Here is a 20,002-nt window from a genome sequence, read left to right as displayed (position 1 = left end):
CAGTGTGAGTCATATGTCCACTACTGAATCAATCATTTATGGTATGGAATTGGTCATCTGATACAAAGTTGGCTGCAAAGGCCTTTCTCTTTAGTAGGAGAACTTGCAGCCTTCTGACACTATGACCTTAGGCTCACAAAACAGTAATACTTTAAAAGGTAAAGAATGAAATGACTCAGATTTAAAACACTAAACTGTATTCTAATAATTGGCTATTTCCATAACCTAATTTCTTAACAGCTTTAAAAGATGTAGCATGGTGAGGTGAACAAGAACAAGTTTTGGTCTTATCTTGTTAAAATTATCTTCCTGAGCCTAAGACTATCCGTAAAAAACTCAGCCAGGGCACTGCTGGGAGGATTGAACACAACCACTTACTTGTTATCTGAAATATTTCTATTTCATCTTTAGGAAGGAAAAAGTGTGTTATATTTGTTTCTTACTATAATTGCAAAATTTTAAGTTAATTCTGGATTTCTCATTTCCTCAGAACCCCATCTCGATCTCTGTTTTATAACCACTGTCCTACTATCATTATTGGATGAACCCACCTGGACCAGAGTGGTAGTAGAAAATGTCTTTAGAATTGGCAGGAATATTATCTATCTGGACCCACAACTTTCACTGGGGAATAAGCAAGGAATTAGCAGAATGGGGAGGAAAAGATTATGTAGTGTTTAAAAACATATTTAATGTTATAATTTTATACTTTAGAGGGGAAAAGCCCTACCGCTTTGGTAAGAGAAAGCAAAGCTTATATTATTTTCTTGACTGAGGTGTGCACTCAAGATTCTGTAACTCAACCAAGGGAATATCGAATTGGAGAGTTTTGTGACATTTTTGTTGATCAAACCGAGTTAAAGACTTTTTTAAAAGGCTGAAAAACTCTTATTTAGACCAACCCACTAGAAATGTACACAGGTTAAAAAAAAAACCCAAAAAACAAAAATGTCCCTCAAAAGTTAATAGAGTGTCCAAGTTAGAGAGCTGGGAAATGGCTCAAATTGGAGTTCAATTAGATCCTTCTAACCTTTAGTCCCGTTCTCAATGCATTATACACTGGCTACAGTTAATCAAGAATCAACTGTATAGCAGGTGATAAATTGTTTTCCCTATTCAATAAAAATCCTTGAAATACACTGAAACAAAGGCTTCATTTTAATACTTGAGTTCTGTACTGACAAATATCGGGTCCTTGTCTTTCACACTCATCTAAGAAAGAAGGCATATCTCTTTTTAGCATTTAATAAAGGCTTCTTTTGCATACCATTAAGTCAGTTAATATAACAATCTTGCCAGCTCAGTGGTACTGTTCCCACTTTGCAGACAAAAAACCGAGGTTAGATTAAATTAGGTGACTTGCCCATGATTATAAAAATAGTGAAATCTGAATGAAATTCAATGTAATTCTAAAGCTCGTTCTACTACACCAACTGCCCATTCCCCGCCTCCGCAAAGAAATAGAACACGTGGAATTGTCTGCAGAGAACGAACAAGGGATGGTTTTCGGATGGTCTTGGCTGCAATGAACCTGTCTTGTAACCCGCAAGTAACAGAGTTACAGAACTCAAATAAAACGCTATAAAGTGGTGCAAGATTATTCACTTCTCTTAGTGAAAACCTGATCTCAACTGAACGCTCTGAAAATAATTTCACAATTTCATATTAGCATTTTAAAAAACTGCTTGGAAAATCGAGGTACTGTGCCCCCAAGTGGTCAAAATGGGCCCATCACTAGAGCTCGCTACTTCGTTTTGTTCAAGGCCAATCCAGCAACGCGGCAATTTCCCAGCAATCTCCCAGACCCACCGAAAGCACAGGCGCCCGCCCCCAGCGAGGGAAGGTACGCGCATGCGCCTTCCCGGGCTCTCCCGAGGTTACCACCGCCTGGTGGCGCCATCTCCCACGCCCGTCACACCCGCTCTGCCCGCTCTTTCGAATACCTTTGTCTAATTCCATAAGGGCAGAGTTAGCATCCAGCTCCTGTTCGCCATACCCGGCATCTGCCAGGAAAGACTTGGTTGAGTTTGACGCCATGACCCGAATAGTTATTGGATTAGCCTATTCAGAAAGATTGCAAACACTGTCCCAACACCGCCATCTTCTTCCACCACCTCGCGGATTTTTCCTCCGCGCTGTCAAGCCATGTTACGCATGCGCCCTGGTCACCCCGCCGTTCGCCAGCTCCTCTGCGGCATCCCGCGCAGGCGCTCAGGGAGCTCTTGAACTCTAGGTTCCCGCGGCTGGGAGAAAAGAAGGCGGGGATTAGGAGGGGGAAGTGACTCCACGGCGCCCGGACGCCACGGTGAGAGCCAATCAGAGGGCGTGACGTCAGTTTGGCGGGGAGTTTGGTGGCCGGGGCTTACAGTGGCGGGAGTTGGAGGCTATAACTAGTCCTCTTCTGAAGGACGCGATTTAAGACATCTGCTGAACCTAGGGGCATTTCAAAGACTTTTCTATCAGTTGCGCCTTTTCTCCCGGCCCAGATGCTCTTCAGTTCGGTGCTCCGTCAGCCCCAGTTCGGCGTCTCGAGAAATGGTAAGTAACGGCCCTAACTGCTGCTTGTTGCTGGCGGGATTCGCCTCCCGCGAAACCACACCTCGGACCAAGGCCGACTCCAGTTGTTTCCCAGCCCCGGAGTTCTTGTTCGGACAGAGCGGATTCGTGTTAGCAAAGACGGCGGGGAAAAGTTGCACTTTCACGCCCTCGGGACACTTTTAATCGTAATCTGGGTTTTTAAAATTGTAATGTAGGCTGACGGAAGGAGGGAAGTTGACTTAAATGGCCTCCGTTACGACTCGTGTCTAGATTACGCGTTAACTGGAAAACGCGTGTATTTGTGTTTGTCTGGTTCTCTCGACACTTCCGTGGGATCGAAGGAGACTCGTGTTTATTGGTTAATTAATTTGTTGTAGAATCTTAGTTAGCCCTGCTGTTTTAGGTACATCAGCGAATCTGACTCGCTGTTAAGGAACTCAATCAAGCAGAGAAGACAACATCTGCTTCTAGCATGGTCAAAAAGCTTTTTTTCTCCCTGGTTACTTAATATGCATAAATATTTGATATTATAGAGTAAAAAATACCCATAACCACACACCCCCAGAGATGACTACTGTTAAATAGGTAGAAGTGTATTTTTCCAAATGTTTTTTAGTGCCAGAGGTAGTATATATTAATTACAGAAAGGGTATAAAAATGTTTTGTTTTTCACTTAAACGATGTAACTTGGGATTATTTCCGTATCAGTATGTAGAAATTTAACTTATTTTCTACAGTTCTTGAGGTTCCTTTAGTTTAAACATTGGCAATAAGAATTTCGAGCTTAGGTTTGGGTGCCGTCAACCTGAAACTTTCTGATTAAGAGAAGTTATACCCAGACTACGCTTGGAGAGATGAAATTTCATTCCTTTAAAGATGGAAGGTCTTCTTTCCTTAAAACCACGTGGAAATAAAAAGAAAAGAATCTGAGAAGGGAACATTTTTTAAGGCACAGGTTTGGGACAGAGATTTTCGATTTTTTAACTGGTATGCCATGAGAATTTTTAAAAACATGCAATATCTCACTATGTAGTTGGGGCATTCACTTCTTCCTTTAGATCAGAGATTTTCAACTTTTTTCATCATGGCACACAAACTAATTATTAATATTCTGTAGCACACAAAAAATACTATTTTTTGCTAGTCTGACAAAAACAATAGATATAATTTTGATTCATTCACACTGGATGACTATTGTTGTATTGACGTCATTTTTTAATTTGACAATCTAAGGGAAAAGAGGTCAGTGCCCCTGAGTAAATAGTTAGGTATTACTTGTTTTAAAAATTCTTGCGGTGTGCCTCTTGCAGCAGACCTGTTGAAAATTGTTACCTTAAATTGTCAAGAAGGTGACAACAGTCAACACAACAATAGCTGTCCTATGTGAATGAATAAAAATTTTACCTATTTCTTTGTCAGATTGGCAAAAAATACAATTTTTGGTGTCCAACAGAATTTTAGTAATTAATGTGTGCCATAAGGTGATAAAAGGTTGAACATCTGTGGTCTAAGAAAAGGGTACTGAAGGAGGAGACTGAGGGCTCCTTCAACTTTCTGCCCCCAATCTAAAACTTTGTATCATCCTTACTTACTTCCCTCTTAGATAATCTTTTTAATCATACTTTAAACACCCCCTCTTTTCTGTCTCCCCGGGACCTTCCTTGAGTAACTTATCTGCCTTCTATGACATGAGTGGCAGTACAACACAATGTTTAAAAGTTGTGCCTTTGACAATAAAATGCCAAGAGTTTTTGTTTTGAATGCCAGCATTTTAAATCCACCTCTACTCCTTACGGTCTGTGTAACCCGTGGCAAGCTATACTGCTCACAAAAATTAGGGGATATTCCAACGCTTCATACTCATTTTGAAATACCCTTTAATTTTGTTTTTAGCCTCGATTTTATAACACATTTTTTTCTAATTCTCCAATCTATCCTCTGTTTACCCCTCTCGTTCATAAATTCTCATTCATTGTTGTATTAGGCTCCGAAATTCATTCATTCTTATATATTATGCACTGAACATTCTAGTACTGTACCATCCTTTTCCCCTTCCATGTAGTATCCTAGGCCCCTTTTCTCCTTCCATCTACTCCGATTGATGATGATATTCTTAACCAGGGCTTCTTCTGCTACCACCTGCAACCTTTCTTTGCCTAGATATTTACACCCAGTACTATGAGTTGTATGAGTAGCCTTACCCAGATGCATTTCAAATTCAAATACCAATACTGAAGTCATTTTCCCCCCAAACCTGCTGTATTGCCTAGTTTTGGTAGTGGTTCCATTATTTTAAACTAGCCTTTCCAGCCAGAAACCTGAGAGTTAATCAGAATTTCTTCATTTTCCTCAAGATACACATTAAAGAGATTAAAATCTCTTGAATTTTTCTTCACTGATTTTTGCCTCTTCACCATATCTTGAATCTGTTTCATGCTTAACATTTCATTTCCTTAGGTTGGGCCCTGATACCTTCTGGTCTGAACTATATATCAGGTCTCCCAAATGGACTCTTTGTTTCCCTTTCTTCAGTTTATTCTCCACATTGCTGCCAATGATCTTTCTAAAGTGGAAATCTGATTACTCTTCTGTGTGTTTTAAAATTGGTATCTAGAAGTCTTTATCATAAGTTTAGACAAATATAAAGGGTTTCATTTGGCTATATTGTGAATGTTGGCATTTTAAAATAAAAATACTATATTACTCTTTAGACATATACATAATAGAGTATAAATTCTATAGTGATTTAATAACAACAATCATTTTTTAAAAATATGAACTCTTAACTGTAATTCTTTTAACTGTTAGACATTCTACATAGTTTCTTTTATCCCTTGGATTGTTTTTCCCCACTATTTCTCTCACAGAATTTGTCCCAATGTAATTTGATTTTAAGCTTGGAAAGTTGATTGATCACCCTATCATACTCTTCTGTGTAAAACAATATATTTAAACTGATATCTGTGATCATAAGCCTCTACATGTTAAAAGTTCTTCTGATTGAATTATCATTGCAATTGCTAGTATGCAATTTATCAAAACAATGTAGACTATTTTAATAAATACTAAGCAAAAAGTAAAATTTTACTGGAAGTGTATCTTTTCAAGGGATGGATTTGGGTGTTTATGATTGATGCCTTTTTTAAAAGAGGTCACCGGTTGTCTTGCATTGGGGTCTCAGGTTTTTATACCTTGGGTCATGCAAGGCTTAAGACCGAAGCATGGAAATGCCTTTCTTTTGAAGGTGGAAGAAAGGCAGTGATGAAGGGAGAAGAGGGAAAAGGGCCTCAACCTTTTCAGTCAGATCAGTTTTAGAAATGCATATACATAGAATTTGAGAATCAGGAAATTGATTCTCTGAAAGTTCTCATGTCTTGAGATGCTCTGAAAAATTTTAGATACTCTAAAATTCTGCAGGTAATTTTAAATTGTACCTTGGGTATATAATAGGTTTTTCGAATGAAAAAGCATTACAGGTGGAGGAAGGCATTATAGGTCGTGTTGGAAACAGCATAGCACTGTAAGAATCTCAAAGTAGTTTAAGGTGCCTGGTCCAAGATGTGTGTGTTGTGGGGAGTACAGAAATGGAGGGGACTAGTTACTAAGTCATGTTAGGTCATTGTTAGTGTCTGGATATTAGTCTTGTAGGTCAGTGGTTCCCAACCCCTGGGCCGCGGACCAGTACCAGTCCGCAGAGAAAGAGTAAATAACTTACATTATTTCCGTATTATTTATATTTAAGTCTGAACGATGTTTTATTTTTTAAAAATGACCAGATTCCCTCTGTTACATCTGTCTTAAGACTCACTCTTGACGCTTGTCTCGGTCACGTGATACATTTATCTGTCCCACCCTAAAGGTCGGCCCGTGAAAATATTTTCTGACATTAAACCAATCCATGGCCCAAAAAAGGTTGGGGACCACTGCTGTAGGTGATGAAGCAGGATTGAGGGAGGGGGCGTCACTGTTTAATTGTAAAGAATTAGATCTCCATTGCATTATACATATCATCTTTAATTCTACCTAAACTGTTCAAGATTTAGTTCTTTTGAATTTGTGTTTGTCATTAGATTCTTTTATTTTAATCCCAAACCACAAGTATACATTTATATAACTTTAGAGCAGAGGCATTTTTATTTTTAAAGTCTTTCTGTGGGTGGATAACTAATTATTGTATTCTTCTTTTAGTGGTTTTTAATGGCTAATTTATAATGATATCTGACCTTAAGGTAATACCCTCAGGAATAATTACTAAGTCTGGATTGAATTTGTCTCTTTTGTACTGATTACTTTAGGTTATCTCTATGAACATCTGAAATTATGTCAGGCTAAGATGTCTTCAAACATTTTTTTTTGTTGAAAAACAGTAATTGAAAGCAACCTAAAATGTGAGAATTTGTTAAGTATTTAGATAGCTCTCGCTGATAGATTATCACTTCATTGTGAACATTTGATTCTCAATAACTATTCATTGAATCAATGTTCCTTTTATTTATTTAAAATGTTTTGATGTTCATATAAAAATGCCTTTTATTTTCAAGTGAGAGGAGGAGGGATAGAGAGACGACCCCCATCTGGGACTGATGCTCAAATCAACCAAGCTATTTTTAGCACCTGAGGCTGATGCTCAAATCAAGCGAGCTATCCTTGGTGCCCAGGTCCAATGCTTGAACCAATCAAAACCTCTGGCTGCAAGAGGGAAAGAGAGAGAAGAAGGAAAAAGAAGCAAATGGTCAGTCACTTCTTAAGTGTGCCCTAACTGGGGATTGAACTCAGGACTTCCGCACACTGGACTGACACTCGGCCCACTGAGCCAACCTGTTTTAGATCATAGTGCGCTTTAGGTTTCTGACCCAAGCAGAATAAACTTTTCCTTCACCCTAAATTTCTTCCCTTCTCTTATATAGTCAATGAAAACTTCATCTTTCCAAACTCATATTTGATTTCACCTCCTCCAAAGACTTCCCTGACCCTACTACTACTAGCCAGGGCTAACTTCTTGTATTCAAGGGATGGGTACATAACACTTTACTTTAAAATTACTTTATTATACTTGAAGATACAATGACTTGTTGCTTTAACATTTTAGAGTCCTAGAATTTTAGCAGTGGAAAGGAAACACGAAGTGAAATTAGTATCGATTTATGAATATGTTAGTGGCTACAGTAGGCACATTGACCTAAATTATTTCCTTTAACAATGACCATTGGATTATGTATAATGTTGCCGGTTATTAAGAATTTATAGTAATTTTATATTAAAAACTAAATTTTTTTTTTTTTTTTACAGACAGAGAGAGAGAGAGAGGGATAGATAGGGACAGACAGACAGGAACGGAGAGAGATGAGAGCATCAAATTATCAGTTTTTCGTTGCAACACCTTAGTTGTTCATTGATTGCTTTCTCATATATGCCTTGACTGTGGGCAGATTGAGTAACCCCTTGCTTAAGCCAGCGACCCTGGGTCCAAGCTGGTGAGCTTTTTGCTCCAACCAGATGAGCCCGTGCTCAAGCTGGCGACCTCGGGGTCTCAAACCTGGGTCCTCTGCATCCCAGTCCAATACTCTCTCCACTGCGCCACCGTTCGGTCAGGCAAAAAACTAAATTTTAATTGAAGAAAATGGCAGTTTTAATGGTTGTGATTGTTATCAAAGGGTGGAAAGAGGTAATATCTCTTTTAATGTGCAGAGGTCACTTGTTTTTTATAGTCTTAAGTATAGTACCAAGAGTCTCCATTTAGCCCTGGCCAGATAGCTTGGTTGGTTAACGCATCATCCTAATGCACGGAGGCTGCCAATTCAATCTCTGGTCAGGCACATACAGAAGTGGATTGATGTATTTATCTGTCTCTCCTCCCCTCTCTCTCTGAAATCAATAAATTTAAAAAGTCTCCATTTAGATGGTAAGCCAAAGCTATACCTCACAAGAATTTGGGAATGCTATTTCATTCTTCTTTAGAAAAAACCAGAAACAGTATTCTAGCAGACCAAAATAGTGAGTGGATCTATAATTAGAGGATATTTCAAAATGAATATGAAGCAATAAAATATCCCCTAATTTTTGTGAGCAGTGTATAATTAAGTATATAAAGCTTTTTACAAATTTTGACCTCTGCATTTGTGTAAAGTACTGAAATGTGATGATATATTGGGATTGTATCTTATTTTAGGATGGTCTTCACAATACCCTTTACAGTCTCTTCTAACTGGTTATCAGTGCAGCTCTAATGATGAGCACACCTCTTACGGAGAAACAGGAGCCCCGGTTCCTCCTTTTGGATGCACCTTCTCTTCTGGTAAGAAAAATACTGTCTAGCTAGGCTTGGTAAAAAAGTACCCTATTTCACATTTGGAGGAGAAATATAGAGAAGTACGTTCCTTTCAAAGAGAAAAAAAGATAGGAGTTTTTCTAAGTACTGTTCTTCCTGACTTATGAAATAGACTTCTTAATCTCTGTCCATAATTTTATATTTCCTCTAAAGCATGACCATTATAGCACTTTTAAAAAAATGATAGAGGGAAAGGGCTGCGAAGGTTCAGCCATTGTGAAAACCGTTTGGCCCAGTAGGTACCACTTTTGATCTGATTGAATCTGTTTTTCTGTAATACTGTACATTGGGGAACAAATGAACAGGAACAGAAATACTTGTTAATATTCTAAAACAGGAAAAGTAAAAGGTTGTGAAAAGGGAATTTTAAACTAACAGACTCAACCTGCTGGTGGCCTATGTCATATACCTTTATTTGCCATTGGCCAGTACCACTCTTGTTTTAAGTATCACCATTCATCCCTTCTTTAAATAAGAGCTATCTGAAGATAATTTTGGTGGTTTTGAGTCATTTGCTGAATTAGATAATGTGGCAAATTTTAAGCAGTTTTTAATTCAAATTACCTCTCCTATTAGATGCCACTAGGGTAGAATCATCTTCCCTCTTTTCAAACAGATTCTTTGTGTTTACTTAGTCGTTTTCAATTAATCTATATTATATATAGGTTATATATATTTGTGTGTATATGTATATTGTTTTATAATCAGCTCTAAAATTTTTGTTCCTCTTTATGTATTCTATTCTTTATTTCTTATGTAGCTCCCAATATGAAGCATATACTAGCAGTTGCTAATGAAGAGGGCTTCGTTAGGTTATATAACACAGAATCACAAATATACAGAAAGAAGTGTGTTAAAGGTAAGTCTAGGTCTACACTGTTTAACATTTTTAATTCATAAAACCTCAAGTAAATTATTATTTACTACATTACCAATTATATCCACTTCTGATTAAGTCTGTTTAAGGACCAGGCTATTTCTCTCAATGTTAGCTATGGCATTGGCTTTACTGAAAATTCAAAATGCATTTTAGGATTAAAAACAGTTCTTTTAAAAGGTTAACTCTTTCACTTAAATGTGATTGGGGAAACATTGCTTTAAAATAATGTATATTGACCAAGCATCTTTCATATATAAGTTCTACTGACCTTAAGTTGATAATTTGGAACTAGTTAGCCAACTGTTGAAATAAGTAAAATAAAACAAAGACTAAAAGTGATGTAGTCGTACAAATAAAATGCCATAGAAATAGAGAAAGCACTCGTGTTACTAGAGGAGCAGAGGAAAATTTTTCAGGAAGGATAAGACATTGAGTTGAACTTCAGTGTTTAGACCAATAGAGATGGAATAAGACACTCCAGGTTGAGGGGAAAGCATCAGCAAAGGCCTAGCAATAAGGAAGAATAGGCTACAGTAAGGAAATAGGGACTGATCCAGTTTTGTTTGAAGAACAGTGAGATAAGCCTTGCAGCAGCGATAAAGGACAAAGCTTGCAGAATCCTGACTGTCAAACTAAAGTGCTTCATGCTGAGAGCAGGATGAAGATTTTTGAACTGGAAATGCTTTAGAAAGATTCTGTTATAGAGGATATATTACTACTAGAAAGCCCAGCGGTCATACGAAATGACCGCTGTTCTAGATATTATAAATTGTAATTAAAATGATTTGTGCAAAGGTGTCCGCTAATTCAAACTGAATTACCCAGGGCAGGCGGCAAGGATGCCCCTTTGCTTACTGCCCCACGGGGTTTCCCCCTTCTACTTGCTTAATTGCTTAAAGTAGAGTGCAATGAAGGAAACCACTGGCGGTACATTTCTTAAGAGCCACCGCTAGCTCAATAAATAAAGGTGATTTAAATAATAAAATGTTAATTCACATGTCAAAGATCTCTTTGTACACAACATTTCTTGTGTAGATCTTTCCATCATTTTTAAGCTCGCCTTGCAGAGGACCATCAATTATTTTTAATTTTACGTCTGTTCTTTCACGAACTCTTGAACAGGCAACATAAAGTTGATTGTGTCCAAATGCAGGCTCAGGTAAAAAAATGCCAACACGCTTAAGCGTTTGGCCCTGAGACTTATTGATGGTCATAGCAAAGGCAAGTTTTACAGGAAATTGTCTACGTCTCAATTGAAACGGCAACCCTGTTTGAGATGGAGCCAAATCAATTCTTGGAATGACATGTATTTCACCTTTAGAGGAGCCAGTCGAAGACTTAGCTATTATGACATTGTTTTTCAATTGGAGAACCTCTAGTCTTGTACCATTGCAAAGACCCCTTCTGGTGTTAAGATTTCTTAACAGCATAATAATTGCTCCAATCTTTAACCTCAATTTGTGAGGTGGCATGCCAGAAGGCGGGACTATTTGAATGCCATGGCAACTTCACCCTATTGGCTAGTACAGTTACACAAGCAACCAATAAGCTATCGGCGACAAACAGACACTTAAGCCGCATATAATAAAGATTCACCTCATGAAAAGAAATTTGATATCAAATGTTAGTTCTGTGTAGTAATGAAGGAGATGGTTTGTATTACACTCTTAAATCTTCCTTCTTCATTATAATACTCTGGCCAGTGGACCATAGGGTGCTGAGCATTGATCTTTTACTACAACTTTCAAGGCATTTTGACTGCTGTTGATATGACTACCACGGAACATAGTGTAGACATTTCACATTCACCATTTTCTTTGTTTAGAATGGATGGCTCACTGGAATGCTGTCTTTGACCTGGCCTGGGTTCCAGGTGAACTTAAACTTGTAAGTGACTTTCACTTTTTGGGGATCTGAGTACATACTTGGTAAAGGGTTGCTTTATTAAATTGTGATCACATGTTTTTTGAAGGTTACAGCAGCAGGTGATCAGTCAGCCAAATTTTGGGATGTAAAAGCTGGTGAGCTGCTTGGAACATGCAAAGGCCATCAGTGCAGCCTCAAGTCAGTTGCCTTTTCTAAGTTTGAGAAAGGTAGGTTTGTGCCTATCCGCTGCATCTCCTTCCCTCCTTCACAATGGGGTAATAAGCAACGGCAGCTGTTTCCACCTTTTCCCCTATCAAAGTTGTTATTTACCTACATAGATGGTTGAAATTCTAATGTGACTGAAAACCTGAATGAAATTAAATTGGGTCTTTATTCTCAGGGACATTGTTTCTAGTTTGTCCCTGAAAGTCAAACATCTTCAGGTAATTTTTTCCTATAATTTTGCTGATAAGGTAAAGATTTATTAACAGCCACAATACCTCTGTTTAACTCTGTCCTTTGAAGTCTAAACCCTGTACTAGACACTGATTAACTCTATTTGTAAAATACTGTAGTTATTTTAACTTTACTTGTAAAATTTAAATGGGATTTGAGGCTGGGATGGGAAACCTGATAAACTGAATGTAATTCTCTACCTAACAATATATCGTGTAATTCTTTTAAGTAGCTCTATTCCCTAGTATGTTTTCAACTCATAATTGATCTTTCTGTATTTATTTTATTATTACAATGAAGAAAGAAGACTTAAGGAGTTATATAATACATACAGTACTATAGCAGCTAGAGAAAAACTTTGCTGGAGTGTCAGAATGAGCTCTTTGTTTTTAATTTTTTTTCTTTTGTACATGTATTTCTCACTAAAGTAATTTATTTTTTTTTTACAAAAAGACCAATAAACTCAAAGAAGTGGCTGAATTCATCTAAATTAAATCTCAGAATAATAGAGACCTTTATCATTTAAAAACTATTTTTAAAAAGAATATTTCCACTTTACCTGAACACTCAGGGACATTAAACTAAGTTGTTGGGCTGTTGGAACTCAAAAAAGTCAATTTTAATTTATTGTAGCTGTGGTTGAGACTGTAACCTTCAAGAGGAAATGTGGCATGGCATGGTTTGTTTTTTTCTATTTCTGCATAACTTTTTATGAACACATCTTTTGTATAAAGTTAGGTATGTTTGTGTTCTAGTTTATTATTACATTCCCTGTGTCAATTCATTTTGAGTTTATAAGAATAAGATCAAGAAAATTTACATTATAAAGGTAAATTTATTTAAAGGGTAATAGAAAAGGTTAACACCTTATCTATTGGTCTCTTGCTTGTTTTTTTTAAACTGTATGTATTGAATGTATGCTAATGTGGTCTATTAGGAAAAGCACTAAGTTAGAAATTGGGGCAGGTGGCTTTTATCATGGTTTCTAGTAGTCCACACATGCCCTAGTGTGAATTAGTCTCATTGGACACTGCCCGCAAAGACACATAGGTAGGTTAATAAAACACAGATTAGGTTTTAGCCTGTGCATCCATCTCAGCCAGATGTCCTTGTGAGCACACATGTTTACAACTGCCATGTGTTCTATTATGTTTCTGACTCAGAACTCTTGGGCAAAGTCATTTTTATCTCCTTGGACCTTTATTTCCTAATTTAATGAGACTAATACCTATTCTACTTACAAAAAATATTGTAAGCATAAAAATGAGATGAGATGTGAACGCATTAAAAAAAATGAGCAGCAGCAGCTGGAGGGCGGAGGAGGCGACATAGCCCATCTTGTTCTTGCCATGAGGCCACAGCAGGCACTGGTGTTCAGGAAGTTATCCAAATTCAGCAAGACTACAGCAGTGGCACATGCTGCCAGTTCCAGACCGGTTCCCGTGGAGAACTGGATTGATAGGCAGCAGTTTGAAGAAACAGTTTGAACTCTAACCTTTTTGTAGAAGCAGAGATTCTTGGGGATCAATCATGTCTTGAAGGCAGTTTGGCTTGTTTAACAGCATACACCATCTTATGTGTGGAAACTCATGAGAAGGTTCTGAAGAAAGTCTCCAAATACATTCAAGATCAGAATGAGAAGATATATACTCCCCAAGTCTTCCTCTTGACAGATCCCATTGAAAGAGGACTTCAAGTTACTGAAATTATCATTTATGAAAACAGGGTTAGGCAGTGGAAGATAAACCAAAAAATTAAAGATCTCAGTCCAGCTGGGACCTTCATCGGTCCACTGGCCAGCCACAGGGCATCCCTACTGCCACCAGTACCAGTGATTCTCTTTATTCCTTGGGCCAACTTCCCAGGTGGCTATTCCATCACATTCGTATCTTAACCAGTGTTAATTCTTGTCCCTAAATTAATGCTACTCTTCAAGGGGAAAAAAAAAATGGAGGACCATGTAGCTGCTTAGTTTCTTCTGTGTAGGTAGCATGGTAGAAAAGATGATTGATCCAGTTTTTTCAGGGGTATACAGGCAGGATACAAATAATCCTGATAGGACATAGTCATACTAGTGGTATTTCCCTTCCCTAAGTATCCACCCTGAAAGCAAGGAAAATGGACACAGACGTGAGTTTTGTATAGCAAAGGGGTGCTAGAACTTCTTTGTGGATCATTTTAGATGATTATAAGTGTATTTCTTTTTCTGTCTACAAACTTACTTTCATATTTGCACCGACTTTCTCATTTTTCATTCTCTAGTTTAAGGCCAGTCCTTCCTAGGCCACTGGATCTCAACCCTGACTACGCACAGTCACCTGGGGAGGTTTTTTGTTTTGTTTTGTTTTGTGTTTAAATACCAATTATATGTGAATCTCTGGGCAGTGAGCCAGGCAGCCTTTTTTTTTTAAATCAATTTCAATGTGCAGCTAAGGTAGAGACACATTCTTGATCCTCCCTATGACCTTATGTGTTACAGCTGTAGCTCTAAGCTTTCCCTCTCTGTTGGCTCTTTCTTGGTAGGAAAGACTCAAGCATATCTGTGGCCTATTCACAAAACCACCATAACCTTGTGTTCTCCTTTAGCTATCGTTCTTATTTCCTATCTCTTCTAAGTTTCTTAGGGGTAATCAGGAGATAGCTAAATCCTTATCTTACTTTGGTTCTGTTTTTCACTCTCAGCATTCTTCCTGAAATCACCCATTCTTGTGCAAAATTTGACACTTCTGACCATTTTTTAAAAATTATATATTTTCTAGCCTGACCTGTGGTGGCGCAGTGGATAAAGTGTCGACCTGGAAATGCTGAGGTCGCCGGTTTGAAACTCTGGGCTTGCCTGGTCAAGGCACATACGGGAGATGATGCTTCCAGCTCCTCCCCCCTTCTCTCTCTCTGTCTGTCCTCTCTCTCTCTCTGTCTCTCCCTCTCCTCTCTAAAATGAATAAATAAAAAAAATTAAAAAAAAAATTATATATTTTCTTCCTTGGAATTTGTGATACCACCACCTCTGGTTCTTGTTCTTTCTGTTTATTTCTTCATAATTGATTTGGTGGATGCCACATCTTTACTCAACTTGAAGTGTTTGCATGGCCCTGGTTTTGATACTGGGCCTTCTTTTCCTTTTATTTATACCTTATTGAATACTTTGATCCATTTCAATTTTGGTTTTTTGTTGTTCGTTGTTGTTGTTTTTTTTTGCTACACTTATATTGAACCAGATTGTATTTCCAGCCTTAACCTCTCCTTCAAGCACTTCAAATTCAACATATTCAAAACTAAACTCATAATTTCCCCCTTGTAGTATCTTACCTTTCCTCATCCTCTGATATAATTTCTCTTCAGCCTGAAGAACATCCCTTAACATTTCTTGTAGTGTGAGTCTGGTTGTAATAAATCTTCTTTGTTTTCTCTTTATCTGAAAATGTCTATTTCATCTTTATTCTGAAGGATATTTTGTTTGCTATAAAAATCTAGATGGGTGGGGTTTTTTTGTTTTTTTTTTATTATTATTATTACTTGATGATGTTCCACTGTCTTCAGTGGGTTTTACTGAGAAATCTGTGGTCATTTCCCTATATATATTATATTGCTTTTCCTGACTGCTTTTAGGATTTCTTTATTTTTGGTTTTCAGCATTTTAACTATGATGTGTCTAGATATGATTTCCTGTTTGAAGCTTTTTGTATATATAAATTTACAAATGTGTTCAACTGAACTTAGGAAGTTTTCTGCTGTTATTTCTTGAGATATTTTTTTCTGTCTGGTTTTCTCTCCTTCTGGGACTCTAATTAGATATTTGAAATTGTTTCATGAATTTTTGAGACTTTGTTGTTTTTTTTTAATTTTCTTAAATTTGAGATATAATAAAAATCACCCATATAAAGTGTACAGTTTAGTGGTTTTTAATTTACTTGCAGAGTTGTGCAGTCATCACCACAGTCTGAGTTTAGACTATTTCTATCTGCCTCCTAGTCCTACAATCTAAACTACTTTCTGTCTCCATAGCTTTGCTTATTCTGCACATTCATATAAACAAACTACAATATGTGGTCTTTTGTGACTGGTATCATTCACTTGGTGTAATGTTCAATCTTATTTTTTATAAATTGAATGATTTCTATTGCTCTCTCTTCAAGTTCACTAACTTTTTCTATGTTCTCTTCATTTTGCCTTAAACCTATCCAGTGAATTTTATCATTACAGAAATTGTGTTTTTCTGTTCTAAAATTTTTTTGTGAGTTATTTGCTGAGATTTCTCATCTTTTCAGAATATCTATTTCTTTATTTCACTTGACATAGTTATATTTGCTTTACAACCTATCAAGCAGCATCTGAGTTCTTTCAAGGTTATCTTGTCCTTTGTGGATTTCATTTCCCTTGAGAAGGACTCATTTTTCTGACTTTTTATATGGGCATTGTGAATGCTGTGGTGGACTCTGGATTCTGTTATATTGCTTGGAAAAGAGTTGATGTTTTTACTTTAATAGGCAATTAACTGAGTTAGACTCAAATTGCTGACTATGAAACCTGTGTGTTGGATCTTAATTCTGTTCAGTCATTTAAGTCTTAGTTGCAAGCTGCTTTTAGTTTTCCCCTTTATAGATGGTTCAGGGGTCAGCCAGAGACTTACACTGAGTTTAAACACAGAACTGGCGTTTCTTTCTCTGGCTTTCTCTAGGGTACCCCTCTCACTGGCAGCTCTTATTGCCCTACTTTTCCTAGTTTCTCTAGCTTGAAAGGTGGCAAGTTTTTCTATTAGCATTTTAGCTGCTTGCCACTGTGGCTGCCCTCAAGGTAAAACCACAAAAGACCAGTAACCTACCCCAAGCCAATCACTTGCTTCAGTTGTTGCCTCCAAAAATTGTATGTTTTTGTTCAGTCTCTATAGAGCCCTCAGGTTGTTTTTTATATTTTTTTCCAGAGTTTTAACAGCTAATGCAGGTGGATTGGTTTGGTAAGTGTCTACTCTTCAATATAGGAAGCAGAAGTTGTTTTGGTTTAATTTCAAAGACTAGGACATTGCAGATAAATTGAGTTCTCCTGTGTTTTCTTCTCCAATCCCATTGCCCTCCTTCCATCTCCAGAGGCAAACCCTTTTCACAAATTTTGTAAAAAACCTAGTCCATGTTTTTATACTGAGCTTGGAGGTTTGGAGTATGGGCTTTGGATTCACACTGTCGAAGAGTACTTTTACAAGTTACTTATCCTCTCTTTACCTTAGCTTTTCTCATCTGTAAAATAGGGATAATAACCCACCTAATAGGGTTGATAACAAGGATTGAGATAATTTATATAGTATAGTTAGGATACAATACTTATGTAGCTATAATTAGATGTAAATATTTATATATATGAATATATAGATATAATTTAGGGTAGTGTATAGCACTTAGTAGGTACTCTATTTTGGTTATTGCTTGTTTATCATTGTTATTACAATAACATTGTATGTGTTTATACACATATATATGGTGTTTTTAATGTGTTTTTATTTATTTTTAATTTATTGACGAGAGAGAGAGGAAGGGTGACAGAGAGAGACAGGAACATCAATCTGTTGCTGTATGTGCCCTGACTGGGGATTGAACCCAGAACCTTTGTATATTGGGACAGTGCTCTAACCAACTGCTATCTGGCCAGGACATGTGTTTTATGTCGTTTTATAAAGTTTCTGTTAGGCCCTGGCTGATTTGTTCAGTGGTAGAGTGTCACCCAGCGTGTGAAAGTCCCGGGTTCAATTCCCAGCCAGGGCACACAGGAGAAGTGCCCATCTGCTTCTCCACCCCTCTTCCCCTTTTCTCTTTCTCTTTCTCCCCCATCCCCTCCTGCAGCCATGGCTCAAATGAGCAATTTGGCCCCTGGCGCCGAGGATGGCTCTAGGCCTCACCTCAGACGCTAAAGTAGCTCGTTTGCCGAGCAGTGGAGCAGTGGCCCCAGATGGGCCAAACATCTGCCCTAGGCAGGAGTTGCCAGGTGGATCCCAGGCAGTGTACATGCAGGGGGAGTTTATCTCTGGCCTCTCTGCCTCTCACTTGATGCTAAAAAAAAAAAAGTTTTTGTTTAACCATAAGTGTTGGTTTTTTTGTAATCTTTTCCCTTCACAGCTTATTCTCTTATTTGTTGTTGAGAAAAATATAATATATTATATATATATATTTTTAATTGATTTTGAGAGAGGAAGGAGGGGAGGGAAAAGAGAAGACAAGTATCAACTTGTTCCACTCGGTTTCGTTTCATTGTATACTCATTGATTGCTTCTTGTATGTGCCCTGACCAGGGATTGAACCTGTGACCTTGGTGTTCTGGGATGACACTATATCCACTGAGCAACCTTGCCAGGGCGAGACATATGTTTTTAATTTTTAATCTCCAACGCCAGTTATAGAACCTAGCATATAATAGATATGCTGGGAAACTTAAATTTAAATGTAAATGTGATTGACCAGTTTTGTTAACTTTTTGGATAAACTATTTCCCCACAGCTGTCTTCTGTACAGGTGGAAGAGATGGCAACATTATGGTCTGGGACACCAGGTGCAACAAAAAAGGTAGTCTAGTTCCTTTTTAATTTTGATAAACATTGGCTGTCCCCATACTTATTTTGAATAAAAGGTTTATTGATTTTATCTGATAACCACCAGGGGGTGGGGCACATGTTCATAATACTTATTTCTGCTACTATTCTAATTCTCATGATCTTAGCAATTGTTGCAAGTATTACCCTGTTATTTACCTTTTATTGTCTTCTGAACTATAATGCTGTTTACCTAAGTGATTGATGGAATTGAAATTATTAATTCATGGGCTTATTCATAAATTATCTTTTAATTTATAAATTTTTTTTACTTAATAGATTAAATGTAATGCCCAGCTTGCCTGATGATGCTATTAAGCAGAAACTAATGATCATCTCCCTGCTCACTTCCTTTTTAAAACAGTTTCAGATACAGAGCAAAATTGAGCAGAAAGTATAGAATTCTCTCTGTACTGATATACCCTATCTCACACAATCAACATCCTGCACCAGAGTTGGCCATTTGTTACAGTTAATGAACCTACATGGATAGGTCACTATCACCAGGGTCTTTCTGTACTTTACATTAGGGTTCACTCTTAACCTTGTATATTCTATTGGTTTAGACAGGTATATAATGATATGTATCTATTACAGTAGCATACAGGATGGTTTCATAGTGATAACAAAATCACTTCACTGCTCTGAAAATATTCTGTGCTTTGCCTATTAATCCTGCCCTCCCCCCAGTCCCTAACAACCGTCGATCTTTTGTCTCCAGGTTTTGCCTTTCTCAAAATGTCATATAATTACAGTATGTAGCCTTTTCAGATTGGCTTTTCTTCCTTAGTAATACACATTTAAGGTTCATCCGTGTCTTTTTATGGGTTGGTAGTTCGCTTCTTCGTAGCACTGAGTAATATGTCATTGTGGGGATGTACCACAGTTTATTCATCCATTCACCTACCAAAGAACATTTTGGTTGTTTCCAGATTTTGGCAATTATGAACAAAGCTGCTGTAAACATCCATGTACTTCTTTTTATGCGTTATCTCACCACAAAAGATGTAGTATGGTAGCACTGCTGGCTTCTAATTATACTTAATCTAATAAATATAATTAATTTTGAGATCTCATATAATTATTACATGCTGCATAGGAATAAAGTTCTGAAAACTGAATAAATTTCCTTGGAATATCTTACAGATGGATTTTATAGGCAAGTGAATCAAATCAGTGGTGCTCACAATACCTTAGACAAGCAAACCCCTTCAAAACCTAAGAAGAAACAAAATTCAAAAGGACTTGCTCCTTCTGTGGTAAGGTTTTATTAGCTGTATACATACTGTATGCAGATTTTAACAGTGGGATAGAATCTCATTTTAAAGAATATCTTGGGCATAAAACAGAACTTATATAT

At 37.3% G+C, this 20,002-nt stretch overlaps 2 protein-coding genes and 1 pseudogene across 5 annotated transcripts in view; 2 read left to right on the top strand and 1 right to left on the bottom strand.

Annotated features, from left to right (window-relative positions):
- The window catches only part of INTS7 (integrator complex subunit 7), an 80,994-nt gene extending 78,819 nt beyond the window's left edge, over positions 1–2,175 (bottom strand). Inside the window, exon 1 of the mRNA XM_066361798.1 lies at positions 1,944–2,175. Coding sequence (XP_066217895.1) covers positions 1,944–2,037 — 94 coding nt within the window. The 5' untranslated portion in view covers positions 2,038–2,175. The remainder of the gene's footprint in view (positions 1–1,943) is intronic.
- Positions 2,176–2,360: 185 nt separating this feature from the next.
- DTL (denticleless E3 ubiquitin protein ligase homolog) overlaps positions 2,361–20,002 on the top strand; it is a 52,766-nt gene continuing 35,124 nt past the window's right edge. For 3 of the 4 annotated variants that reach the window (XM_066361806.1, XM_066361805.1, XM_066361804.1), the window contains exons 1-7: positions 2,361–2,538; positions 8,708–8,833; positions 9,627–9,725; positions 11,572–11,633; positions 11,719–11,839; positions 18,551–18,616; positions 19,789–19,901. In XM_066361806.1, the coding sequence (XP_066217903.1) occupies positions 2,487–2,538; positions 8,708–8,833; positions 9,627–9,725; positions 11,572–11,633; positions 11,719–11,839; positions 18,551–18,616; positions 19,789–19,901 (639 nt within the window). In that variant the 5' untranslated portion in view covers positions 2,361–2,486. Of the gene's footprint in view, positions 2,539–8,707; positions 8,834–9,626; positions 9,726–11,571; positions 11,634–11,718; positions 11,840–17,012; positions 17,023–18,550; positions 18,617–19,788; positions 19,902–20,002 lie in introns of those variants that run through there. The other variant, XM_066361807.1, reaches the window with a different exon arrangement.
- On the top strand, positions 13,418–13,962 carry LOC136393989 (golgin subfamily A member 7 pseudogene; annotated as a pseudogene).

This window comes from Saccopteryx leptura, chromosome 2, assembly GCF_036850995.1.
Source record: "Saccopteryx leptura isolate mSacLep1 chromosome 2, mSacLep1_pri_phased_curated, whole genome shotgun sequence".
NCBI classification, from domain to species: domain Eukaryota; kingdom Metazoa; phylum Chordata; class Mammalia; order Chiroptera; family Emballonuridae; genus Saccopteryx; species Saccopteryx leptura.
The sequence above is the reverse complement of the archived record's forward strand: the minus strand, read 5'-3'. Positions and strand labels throughout refer to the sequence as shown.